The 13,601-nt window shown below is 42.1% G+C and overlaps 1 protein-coding gene across 2 annotated transcripts in view; it reads right to left on the bottom strand.

Annotated features, from left to right (window-relative positions):
• Positions 1-10,970, bottom strand: part of LOC137869090 (mediator of RNA polymerase II transcription subunit 13-like) — a 71,131-nt gene extending 60,161 nt beyond the window's left edge. For both annotated transcript variants that reach the window (XM_068706233.1, XM_068706232.1), the window contains exon 1: positions 10,467-10,970. In XM_068706233.1, coding sequence (XP_068562334.1) covers positions 10,467-10,538 — 72 coding nt within the window. In that variant the 5' untranslated portion in view covers positions 10,539-10,970. The remainder of the gene's footprint in view (positions 1-10,466) is intronic.
• Between the last annotated feature and the right edge of the window lie 2,631 nt (positions 10,971-13,601).

Below are 13,601 nucleotides of genomic sequence, written 5' to 3' on the forward strand. Positions count from 1 at the left end.
AGTATTCTATTAAAACCCCTTTTTTTCAGTTTCTGGCAGTAAAGCTGATTCTCTATTACTTTACAAGCTTTTGCATTCTTTGAACATTGATTTCAAATGGGAACTTAAAACCAGAGAGTTAAAAATAATTTCCTGTATATAAGGTGAACTTAGCCCCAGCTTGGAAAAAACATAATCTGTATCCAAACCAGAGGTCAGCCTCAGTGCACCAGACATGTGCTTGTAATCAAGAGGAAATATGGAAGTCAGAGCTTTAATCTCTGGCATACATTGCTCAAACAGAAAGCACAGGATAAACCATGTGACTTCAACTGAAAAGAGAATCAAAAAGGTTTGTCATACTGCAGGTCTAAAAGACTGTACCCTGCATATTGTTTAAAGCCCAGGAGCTTTACAATGCACGAGGAAACCGACGCTACTTAGATAGCAACGAGGAAACGAGAGGAAAACACACTTGACATGCACTTTGCATGAATGCTCCTGCAGACTGAAAATATTTTCTCTCCTCCTGTTCTTTCTCAAAAAAAAACAACTTGTGGGACCTTTTAAACGGACTTCTTAAACTTCCCAACATGCAGCTGAATGTATGTTTGTGTTGGACTTTTTCCACCCAGACAAGGCTTAGCAGCTGCCTGTGACAGAGACAGGCATGTAATGACAGCACATCTAAACATGACTCTGTGCTTGTAGAGCGCTTCCTTTCACTTTCATGGTAAATTACTTTTTGATAATGCCTCCATAAATACGTCAAGCTCACTAAAAGAGAAATCACAAATAATGTTTACAGAAGATGCTAAGAAAAAACTGTATTTAATCTGGTTTATGCAGATATTTGAGCTTTATTAAGGACAATTTTCTTTTAGAATTGCAGCTGATGTGAACATTTTCATTTAAGTGGAGTCTAGTGCTATATCAAAGCTGACAGAGAGCGTATGAGAGCGTCATCTAAGAGAGATTCCGCTTCTTTAGGAATCTCACACCGGTGTAAGAGCCTCGCTGTATGATAGTCTGACAAAGGAGGCACTTTAGGCAATTGAGAGACAGCTTGTATCAGCAGTTTTACCTACTCTGTCACAAGTGAAACACTTATTCTGTCAGAGTGGCATAGCTTTCTCATCAACGTCAAATCAGTTTAGACGCTTGACAAGCTGCCAATATTTGGGGTGGGTTTTGTGAGAGCTGAGAGTCTTCCGATAAGACTCGTAGTATTTATCAGACACACGCAACACTATCCATCTCTCTTTCGTTCAACGTCAAAGAACAGGCAATAATTGATTTATTTCCAACAGACACTGTGAGAGAATTGACCCAATACAACTTATTTGTGGTTTCAGCAGAAACACTTTTGTTTAAAGTTACAATCCTTAAAATATTCATAAAATCAAACCAAGTTTTTGATACTATTTATGGTTACTCTCACAGTTCGCTGCATGACATCCGATGGTGGCTGCTTACGGCATGATGGAAAAGACAAGATATTGACTGACTTCTTTATTAAAGCAAAAGGAGTTTGTTTGGCTGCACTGTAAACAGATACAACAGATTGCGCTTCAGTTATATTCCAGATAAAGTAGCTGCTCAAAGAGTTTTCTGTAGTACTAAACCACACCTGTTGTTACCACTAGACACCTCCAACCAGGACTGAAATATTAAGGATTTTAACAACTTTTCTTGAACGCATCAGAGCTGGCAGGTTTAATGAAAAATCAAGTGGGCAAAACACCTATGAACAAAGACAATGAAGGTGGCTGTGCTGCTAAGTCAGCAGTGAGAAGTCACCAGTTAGAAGAGCCAGTGGCAGAAATCAGAACAGGCAACGACTCCCCCTTCATCAATTAACCCGCTGAAATCAAATTAACCCACAAGGAGTCGTGCTCCCCTCTGGCATTTTCCACCACAAATGAAGAGCGATGCACATTACTGCACTTGTCTGGGAGCGAGAGCAAACAAAAGCCCCAAACAGGTGTAGAAAGAAGGCCTCTGGGGCTGCAGACACTAAACAGATGCTTTTCCTCTGCCTGCTGCCGCCACCTTTTCAAGTCCCTACAAAACAAGGGACCGTCATTTGATCTGTGTTCTGCCGTAGCATCCAGCCCTGGGAGGTGAGCAAGCCAAGCGACCTAATTAGAGCAGCGCGAGTCCCCAGGGCTGAGTGACGGATAGACCTGCCAATCACGCTGCAGAAAGCCTCCATCAAGCCATGACTTCTCACCTGACACAAAGAGAGGCGGGAGGCGACAGCGGGCGGAAGACCAATAAGGACAGCGAGACATTGTGTACAGTGCACTGCAGCATCCGAAAGAGCTGACAAGATCCCCAGCCATTTGGCAAATAAAACAACACAAAGCTGCAGCGTCAGGCTGCTTTTAAAGCGTTATGGGACAGGCTAAAGCAGTGGCCCTGCTTAGCCTAAATTATTAACGTGCAAATAAATAAACCAGTCTCTGCTTTACTAGTGTCTCTGGTGTAACTTAATCAACCGTGACAAGCCACGGGGAGCTAGAAATGAGTGAAAGACACAAAGACAGAAAAACTGAGAATCATGAAGAAGGAAAAACACAAGACCGAGAGAAAAAGTAAAAACAGTTGCTAGGCAACATACAACATCTATAGGAATTCAGCAAGGTATTCAATTTTAGAGATTTCTGTCTCCAGGGTTACAGTGGAAATATATTTCAAGCACTTCTGTGGTTTACTTTACTCTAAAAATCACAAAGGAGCGTACTGAACTACTCAGGATCTCTCCTGAGCACAACTACACCTCCGTTTGTTCCCTTACAGCTGGAATTTATAAGCCCAAATTTGGCTGAAGATATCATCGAGCACATCATACATGAGTCAGGAAAGTCCTGGGATTACCAGAAGCAAAGATATGACCAGTGCGGTATAGGATAACTCACTGAGTTTCTTTAGTGAGAGAATGAGAGAATTCAATACAGTAATTGCACAATTAGCACTGCATGGAGGCTTCTGAAATGCCTACAAGTAGTTAATAGTCTGATTGTTCCTGAAATTGGGCAAATGGAGCATAAGCGGTATGAAAAAATATCTAATTTGGCTTGTAATTTCGTGCATTGATTTTTTCCACAGGGATGCCATTTCAGATAAAATGACAGGCCTGCATACATCAGCATGACTTCTCCTGGTTTCATTACACACCAGATAAACAAAATATAAAGGAGAAAAACAGGAAAGCAGTAATGCCTCTGTCTGCCTGTGTGTGTGTGTGTGTGTGTGTGTGTGTGTGTGTGTGTGTGTGTGTGTGTGTACACCGGCAAGCCATTACCTTCAGCGTAGGTCACACCTGAACAGGTTTCAACCTGCAACTCACCTAGCTGCTGTCTGTAATCTGTTTGCTTACTATGTGGGAGTGGAAGCCAATCAGAGCTTTAACACTAAAAGTCCACTGCACTTCTGCTAACATGTTCAACACATGCATTATGTAATGCCACTCAAGTCCTCCTCTCCTGTCCATTCACTCTTTACAACAGATACAATGCTACCATGGTATGTTCATATATTTGCCGCCACCACCTTGCCTAAACACTTAGCCCTGCGGCTCCATGCTCACTCAGTCATGCCTGCTAAATACTCTATCAAACCCTTTGTGTCTCACTTCTATACTGGAAAGTCCATTTATTCTATGAGGCAAGCCAGGACTGAAATTGAGCTGTACACATTTTCATTAGCATCTGAAAAATCATGGGTGTCTGCCTAATTCAAGATGAGAGAGAGAGCGCCGTTTGGCAGGACAGGGAGAATCAATGCGCCACAAACGGCTGTGAATCAACAGTCTACACATAATGTGTTTGTTCTCATCAAGTACCGGTCTGATTGGTCGCAGATAATCTCTCAATGGAACATGAACACATGATAATTAGAATTTGCAACAGCACAGCAGCCAACATTAATGTTTTCTCTCTCCCTTGTTTTTGCAGCTCTAAAAAGACCCCCTTTAACCAAAGTGTGCTTTAACTGCAATTGAATCCCAGCCAACCATGTTATTGGCAAAGCTGTCTGGCTTGCAGAAAATATTTGCCCAGCTACAAGCAGGTCAGTATCTACCTTTAAAGAAATTCTCTTTGTCAAGGTGTCTGCAGTCAGGTGAAGAGATTGCAAACAGACCATGTGATGGCACCGAGAGCAGCAGCAGCATCGAACACAAGCTTTAACCGATTCTGGAATGTATTTAGCAATCAGACAACAGGCATCAAGGTCATATCAGAGGCAGCGTAGCTGCAGCAACATACATCCAAAATGTGATAAAAAGTGCTGTTAATCCATTGGGAAGAAAGACCAGCATTTAGGAGATGAAATGTGTCTCTCCGCATGAGACAGAACAACTATATTCAGCAGTGGTGAAACATATTTACTAAAGTATTTAATAGCAATTCTGATGTACTAAACAATATGTATTCAATGTTATGCTGCTTTAATACCTTAAGAATATTTTATAACTAATATTGCTACTAATATAAAAAGAATTTGGTGAGATCATTTCAACAGTCCAGTTAATCTGGTTTAATAAGTTCATTCATTTTCCTGAGTCAAGTGTAATTTTCTTTGATTAAAAGAGCAGCTATCTCTCTTATTCTGACTTATTAAATGACTTAACTAATAAATGTTTCCGTTTAAGATGGCTTCTCTTTGCAGCACAAAACATGGATCATCACCCAACAGGATACGCAAAGTATACAACTAGCTTTACCTCGACCTGCTACAGTAATAAAATGCAGCTCACAAGTTAATGCACAGGTCTCATATATGAAGGGACAATTCTGAATAATGAATGCTTTTATTTTTTTGTATCGAAGTACATTTCGGTGATAATACTTATTCACGTTTTTGGGTGGAGGACTTTAACTTGTGATGAAGTATCTGTCCCATGTGGTGTTGTTACTTTTACTTGTTTTAAGGATCTACTTCTTCCACCACAGAAATTCAGCATAAAAAAAACACAGTAGCAGCAACACTGTGACAAGGATGTGTATCTAGCAGCCTACCGGTCCATATGCCAGCTAAATAGCTGACTTTCCAGCAATCACAAGCACTTGGAGGCACCGGCTACCGCCCATTCCTACCAATCCTCCTTTCCCACTCAGCCTTCTGTCGCCCTGCACACATGCAGGAGCACCAGCGGGTGCTAAGAATAGATCACAGCTGGCACTGCAGGGCTTACATATTTTACACTCAAGCCACCATGCTCCAAAATACTCCTGCCCATCCCGTCCCATTTCCAGCTCCGGGACCAGCGGTGGTTCCCTCCCTCCTTGTCCTGCCTTTGAACCGGTCTTCACCTCTGCGGCGGAGCCCTGACAAGCCTACTGCTCAGATAAGACCCATGACTACACTCTGGAAGAATTTAATAAGAAAAGAGATAGTGCAGTAAAAACAGAGACACAAGTGAGCAATCCTTGTTCACAAATCATTCTGTTATGGCAGCAAACTATTTGAGGAGCTTGTGTGTCTGAGTCTGAAATACAGAATGCCATGTTCACACAGGTGGGCCACTGCCGGGTTGAGTCCTGTAGCGATGACAAGGGATTCCCACAGCAGCGACAGGGGAAGATTAGTGGGCGGCGCCACAAACGGTCTCAAGGTGAAGCCAGCGCGAGCTGTCAAAATTGCAAGCAAGCGGAGCCAAAAGCACTGGTTGGGCGTAGGGGGTGGACCGTTGAGTGAGAAGCAACCAGATGGAGCTGCTCCATAGGGCATGCAGCAGAAGATAGGGGGGTGATGCCATCCTCTTCTTGTGTAAGAGGACACTGGCATGGCTTTAATGTCATGCTTAGATATCTCAATATGAACTGCACAGACAGTTGCTTCTTTAAAAATACTCTATGTAAGAATATACATTTACCTTTTTATTGTGTGAACAGATTGTACCGAAACTTAAAAACTGAAACCTTCCCTGACTTCTGGTGATGTTTATGCGTGTAGCTAAGCTACAGCTAGCTGGCTAGCAGCAACCTACTTCATATCATAGAGCCTGTAGTCCAAATAAAATATAGGAACATTACAGATGTTTATGTCACGTCACTGTTTTCTGCCATTTTAGCCTTTAATGTTATTATTAAATACATTTTTTATGAAAGTTTCTAACAATTTTTTTTTACGACAATTGTTGACAATAACAAAAATATAGAATACCGTCTGTCTTATCTTTTCAATTAAAATGATGCTAATTGCAGACCACTTGTATTGAAAAAAAATACCAATACAACTGCTTGTGTTTAGTAGCCTAACAGAAAATCAAATCAGGATATTTGGGCAATTACACGTTTTACACTTAGCAATAACATATAAGAATATTTTAAAATGGTCTATTAAAAGTCTTCTATTTAAGTATTATGACATTTCACAGTTAAAGAATAAACTCTACTGGGAAAAATAAATGTCATGGCAACAAGGTTTCTAAATTACAGTGTGTTTCATTTCTGTTTTGCAGAGTCTTGTTACTAATCAACATTTGCCCTGATATCAATAGATCTGCAATATAGCCAATATATCAGCCAGAATCACATGTAGCTTACCATTGATTTAGAGGGCAGGGTCTCTCTTAAAATTAATTTGAGAACTTTGGCTTCTTTTGCAGTGATTTATCAAAGTAAGATGTTAAAAATAACATTGTTTTTGGTATGTATACCAACACTCAGGAATCAGCAAAAACAATTCCCAGCCCTGTATAATCTCCAACTTGATTTGATTCTATGGCCCAGCAAAGGATGACCCACACTTCATCCAACCACCGCCTCTTTCTCATCCCTAAGCATCCCTGCAATACCCACCACCATTTATAACGAGGATATGCAAACAGCCTATATTAAAAAAGGCACCGTCCCTGATTACCTGCCTCTTCTTACAAGGCACGGCCACTCACCTGCCATAAATCAAGACACTGCCGTTATTGCTATTCTCCCTGCCTCATCTCTTAGCACTCTATTTCCATAACAGACAGTAGCATCATTATTATACATACAAGATCTCTATTGGAATACAGTTTGGCTAATGAGCACCTCTTAGTTGATCACATTAGACCTCCACTTGAGGACACTTAATTACCAGCGTTGAGGGGACTGAGCATGTCCTTTGATTATGGGTGCTGCATTCTACCTGTTTGTACAAGGACTGCGTCCTTGGGATATAGGATGCATCCCAAATAAAGGAGATGAAACACGCAAGTGTGGGTGGAAGATTTAGTGTGTGCATGTGTGTTGCATTTGCGATACATATGTTTGTGTGTGCATGTGGGTGTTTATTTTTTTTTCCCCCTCTCCGTGTTGGTGAATGTATCCATGTGTGTGTGTGTGTGTGTGTGTGTGTGTGTGTGTGTGTGTGTGTGTGTGTGTGTGTGTGTGTGTGTGTGTGTGTGTGTATTTGTCTGTGTGTGCATAATGTGATGGGTGTTTGAAGTTTGTCTCCCGAGTCTAGATGGTTTACAGTGTTTACACACACACACACGCACACACGCGCACACGCGCACACACACACACACACACACACACACACACACACACACACACACACACACACACACACAGGCTTCCTGCATCGTGAGGCTCTCGACTGTCTCCTTGCATTTCATATTCAGGCTGGGGCTCTGGCTGGTGTCGGCGTCATAAGAACTGGCCCAGTCCACAGAAAGATGACTGTTTTCTCTCTCTCTCTCTTTCTCCCTCTCTCATTACGTTCCTCCCTCTTTAATTTTCTCTCTCGCTCTGTCTCACTCTCACCGTTTCTCTCTCAAATAGGCTGAGGCTAGCAGTCAGGAAATGCACATCAGTCATAATACTTTCCTAAAATGAAAACAGATTCGGCTGCAGTCTCACTCACTCCTTTGCCTGAAAACATTCCTCCGTTTCTCCTCCCGTCCTCCACCCTTCCCTCCTCCGTTCGCCACTTCAACTTAACACACTAGGATCTTTTCTCCCACTTACAAGGGTCTCGTTTGCTTGCTGTCACAGATGGATGATCTCCAGCAACACAAGACAGTTGTTTTGTGGGTTATGGCAGCGATCTCAAGTATGTGACACCGGTCTCACAGAGCGCCTGACAGTAATCTGCTGTGCCTCCATAAAGTCCCACAGTATGGGCACTTATGCTTTCTAAAAGGTACTTTTTATTGATGCGGGTTGAAATAACAGCCGGTAAACGTGTGTGGGGGACGAGGTTAGTGCATGTTGGAATGCTGTTTAACAGGCTGTCAGACCAGCGGCTAGCCACGAGGCCTTTATGTAAGAAGATAGACAACATGACCTGGGGGGAAAGGTTGCGAAATTTCTCACATTAGAAGTTGTATTCTTGACATTTTTGGAACTCTAAATGTCCAAGTTATGCTTGCAACTGATGAATATTAGCATTATCTTTTTTTTGTTTTACCTATTATTCCTTATTTCATAAAATGTCTGAAAACAACGATAACATCCTCAAAACACTGAAACAATAGCGCAAAAGATTTTCCATTTTCAATGATTACAGAGAAAAGTATAAAATGTTTTGCATTTTTTCCTTGACTAAAAAGCTCCAAATATTAATAGATTATCAAAATTGTTGTCAGCCAATCTTCTGTTGAACAACTAATCAATTAATCAACTAATTGTTTGGACACTAAACCAAGTAATAAGGGAACAAATGCGTGCAGAAAATCCTAACTGAGCAATTGTTCATATAAAAACACATATTTTTCAGAGTCGTCTTTCGCTGGATCGATACTCACACCTGATTCCAGTGATAGCCTCCACTTCTTAAGCTCTTCATACACAAACGTCTCATTTTCAACATCAGGATGCAAACTGCATCCCTCTGTCTGTCTCTTTGTCTCTGTCGTATCCTCTAACCAGGACACTCGGTATGTCATTAGTGTTTTGTTCTGTCTTGGACTTCCCTGTAGGAGCCCTGCCAGTGAACAACCGCTGTGGCACTAGCCAGTCATAAATATTCTCAACAAGCCAGCTGATGGATGGTCTCTTTCTCCCTCAGTTTGAAAGGGATGTTCACGGGGCCAGCACGACGGCCAGCAACGCCACGGCGAGTGAATGAAAGCTTGTTCCGCGAGGGAATAACCTCGACTGAGACAGAGACGTTTTCAACTGTAACATGTCAGACTGGGGGAATTTAAGACGTCTGACACTGGAGCGCCGTTACATTTATTTCAGCACCAGTGCACAGAAATTCAGACAAGATGCTTTTGAATAGCTCAAGATAATATTTACAATCCATCGCTCACTGCTTTCAGTCAGAAAAGCTGCTAAAATACATGAGAAGGAAGATGTGCCAGTGCGTTGTTTGAAATGTTAGAGATTTCTGCAAGCTGTGTGATAACTACAAAGTTTCTTTATCTTCTCTGATGCATCAAAACATCTAAATTCATACCATGAGACATGTGTTTCTGTACTTTTGGTGTAACCTGTGTAGTGCAACAGGGGTCGGCCGCTGTAGCTGGTGGACAACCTGCACGATCACCTAAAAAGCCCTCAGGACCCCTATGTTGTTGTGGTTCTCAGCAGCCTGTGCCTGTCTACCGCATGCCTTTCCACTCGGCTGCCTGTTGTAGTAGACAGTTAACTCGCTGATTGCAGGATGAAAACTGTGAAAACACACTGTTCAATCTCCTCCGCCCTCAAAACCAGTGACTACCGCGAAAATTATGCTGCCTGTGGAGTCCAAAAAACACCTTTTTTTTAGATAAACTGAGTGTGAAAGTGTTGTTTCCGCTGTGTGCTTGATACATGCCGCTGTCTGTCAAAATCTTATTAACCTTCCCCTTCTCTGGGAGACGTTATTATCGCATCGGTTTGGATCTGAAAAGGTTGCTTATGTGTGCTACTCGGTTCACATTCACACAAAATTATCCCTAATCTTCCCATTAAAACCTGGTGAGATAATTTTTTAGATCAGCACATTAAACTATTATTCGCTGAAGATCAGAAAACCCTCTTCTTTGTTTTTTAATTCTCTGGCTTTAGACATATTTAAGAGAGGTACCAGTCTCTATTCTTTCCAAGTAAGTTGCTTGGCAATGCAACAGAGTTCCAGCTAAATTTACAGTGAAATGATTATTTAAAAGGGAGTGAGGATAAGGGCCAGAGCACACTGTGCTCTAAATGGAGAGAAATGAGTGTTAAATCTATTGTTTATCTGCTAAACCCATGCCAAAACAAGGGGTCCGTTTGTTTTGGTAGCATTTCAACATTGCATTGCAGGCGCTATGAGATATGTTTTGAATCATGATAATAGTGTTATTCTTTTTAACCGGAGACGTCTCATTCTAAGACGTAAGAGGTAAGACGTGGTGCATTTTCTCAGACCATTAACCCGTGTTAATGATTACCTCATAACAACACCAGCTATTGGTTCGCCTTTGCACAGCAGACACACACTTACGCGTGCCTCCCGCGGTCCTGCGACTTGTCAATCACAACTGGCTCGCGTGTCTGTGACAAGCATGCTTTATGGGTGTACCGTACCAGAGAGAAGATGTTGGAGTGGCAGTCCTCAAGGCTTGCCCCGTTAGCCACCCAATTCGCTGTTGTAGTCATAATCGTCCGCCGTTGGGGTCGTCAGCGCTGGGCATGTCGAAATCCTACATCGGTATATAAACACCGAGCAGGGCTGACAAATCGGTTCCCGTGCGAGTCCGCCAAAACAAGCAGGCGTATAACCTCACAAGAGGTCCAGATAATAGACTCGGGATGGTCGGGCAGAGGAATGGGCGTATTCAAAAAGAGAAGTGCAGAACGCATCCACGAAAAGCCCCCAGCGGATATAATGTTGTAATGTAAATCCAAGCGTGTGCGGGGATCAAAACATTGTTACAAACCAGGTCAGGCGATTCCAAACGTGATCATTGTCAAAGGCGGGGAGCACAGCAATGTATCCATCTCAATCCACGCACCGAGGAAGATCAGCCTGTTTCCATATCAGTCTTTCCGCTGATAGTTTCATCATTAAATGAGCATAATCCATGAGGAAACGACTCCTTTTCCTCCGCCCCCCCCCCCCCCCACCCACCCCAAAGAAAAATGCGAAATTAGGAGTCAAAACTTCTTTAAAAAAAATATCACACGTTCGCAGCTCTGCACAAACCGATCCGGTGAACTTAAAAGCCGAGACGTTACATGCAGGATATCTGATTCCTGTCTTGCTCCGCAAGCTGATGCACCACTTGTGATAGTTTTCGAGAATTGCATGAGCTATTTATAGCCTTCTTTCTTACCACAACCGTTCCTCTCACAATGTAACCCAGTCCGCCTCACGCAAACAGGCGCTGCGAGCTGGAATGTTTTAATCCCTCTGTTGCTCTTCAATTAAACGGACCACAGACGAGGTGGTCGCTGGTGAGGAAAAGAGAAAAGAAAAAGAAAAAGCCCCCGGTGCTCCTCCGTGGCAGGGCGGACAAAGTCGAGCGGGCTCCCAGTAACCTCGAATCATGAGTCAAAGCGTTCAGACAAGAAAAAACTATTCTTACACTCCACCGCCAGGAAAACGACAAGCAGGCTTTTGTAGACCCGAGCTTTGAAAAAATCCTTCCTTCCTTTCAGTTTTATATCATTACGAAACGTCCTCTCGCGGCCACAACAGCCTCAATCTTGCACACACACACAAAAAAAATCTTCCCTTTTTTTTAAATGCACAGTTCAAGCAAAAGTGACAGTCCTTGTCTGGCGCCGATCATTGACATGATGAATATGTTGCACGCTGCAGATCTCTTTATAAACCACCGCGACATTTAAAAGCGAATCCTCCCTCCTTTCTCGAGAAATGATTTGATGATGATTGAATTAAATCCTCCGACGTGTGCACGGTTTCCCCTCAGCGGCGACTCCTTTGCCCCGTGGTTTATCTCTCAGAGCGTGTTATTATATTGGTAAATAAGTGTGCGTGTAACCCGAGTGTGTCATCCTCACCCTCGGTGTCTGTTTGCTTTGCGCGAAGCGCCGCTGTAGCAGTTTTCCGCGCACGATCGTCCAGCCCACCGAGCATTGTAATGTAATGGCGGTCGGAAGCGTACTACAGAGACTCGCCTTCCCATTTGGCCAAGTTTGTGCTCACGTGATCAAAGTCTGGGATTACAGTACTGTTTAGTATCTTTGATATGAGACTGGATATCTGCCTGTCGCGCGCGCTGACAGTCAGCACCTCCTTTATTATTGAGACACGCTTTGTTGTTAGACGAATCTTTGCTGTTTCTGTTCGTCTGTCTGTTAAGGAAGATTCTTTTATGTGTTTAGTTTTTTTCATCGCTGTATGGTGTCTCTTTGTGATGCATTGGTTACATAATGTAACGGTGTTCACAGAGGATGTGACAGAATAGAGGTCAGAATGACTCTTTCATAAGACGCTTCTATGTAGGTTAGTCTCACCAAATTATCCACACAATAGCATTTTATTAAGCTATTTGAAATTAATCCATATAGGAATAATACTTAAAATAAAGCATTGATTTTCCTGTGAGTTATCTAAACTATCCATGAATCCAGGTTGTATTCATATAGATTTTAGAGATACTGTGGTCATGATGCGGTGAAGTCCCCCCCCCCCCACAAGTCCCCCAAAACACAATCTCTGATTTTGTATGAAATCATTTGTTTTGTTCATGTTCATATTTGTTGGGTTAGCTGTTTGTTGTTGTTGTTGTTTTTTTAAAGGTGCACTAATCAGTATTTTCACCTTTACAAATAGAAAAAGTGATTATGTAGCTTTAATTCACTCTCACTTATCAACTGCGTTTTGAGCCTCAGCAGGCAGCTGTTTTCAGCTAAAAACTCTAAAATCCAAACAGTTAGACCGACAAAGTTATAGCAACTAAATGTAGTGGAGCATTTGGCAGCTACAGGGCCAGACATTTTTCTCAGGAGTTGGCTGAAAACCAGACCAAAAGCAGAGCTCAAAGGAGACTGAATATTGGACTTAAATTCCTCAGGTGACCATAAACATGACACCAAAGGAACACTAATGTTGCTCCATATCTGCTGTGTGTGTGCTGTGTGCTAACACAATTGCCATATAAACATTATTAGCTGAAAATATTACATAATACAGGTTCAAATGGAGCAGGTCTTTCAAGAAAAATTCCTCAACATGCACTCATCTAACTGATGTCTAACTCAATATGAACTTTGTCTCTACTTTTCCTGTAACTATATCACCCGATTACAGAGACCTGCCAATAATGTATTAGTGAATACTAACTTACTTCTTTACTCATTTTGTTGGTTTAAAGTTGATAAAATTTAAATGCACTAAAAATACTCCACCCCAAGGTTGCTAGCTTCACTGGAGACTTGACCATAGCATCCTCAATGGAAACTAAGGGTGCTGATATATCCTAACTTCCTACTATCCATTGTTATATTTACGTATTGTTGGAGGTTTTGTTTACACTATAAAAGCTTCAGTGGTTCTTTCTGTTCTCCAAGATTGCAGGTGGTGCCCTTTGAGGCTGAAGAACAAAAGATTATTATGAATGCAGCCCTAGTTTCCTGAGGAAGACCAGGAGGAGGCCATCCAGGAGTCAGTGCATCAAATATTTGTGTTGTTATCAATCATTTATTTTATCATAAATATGGGCAACATATGCTTGGATTTTTTTATGTTTGGAC

The sequence above is a fragment of the Cebidichthys violaceus genome, unplaced genomic scaffold (genome assembly GCF_023349555.1).
Source record: "Cebidichthys violaceus isolate CVI_PGR_0920_01 unplaced genomic scaffold, fCebVio1.0.p SCAF_12, whole genome shotgun sequence".
Taxonomy (NCBI): Eukaryota; Metazoa; Chordata; class Actinopteri; order Perciformes; family Stichaeidae; genus Cebidichthys; species Cebidichthys violaceus.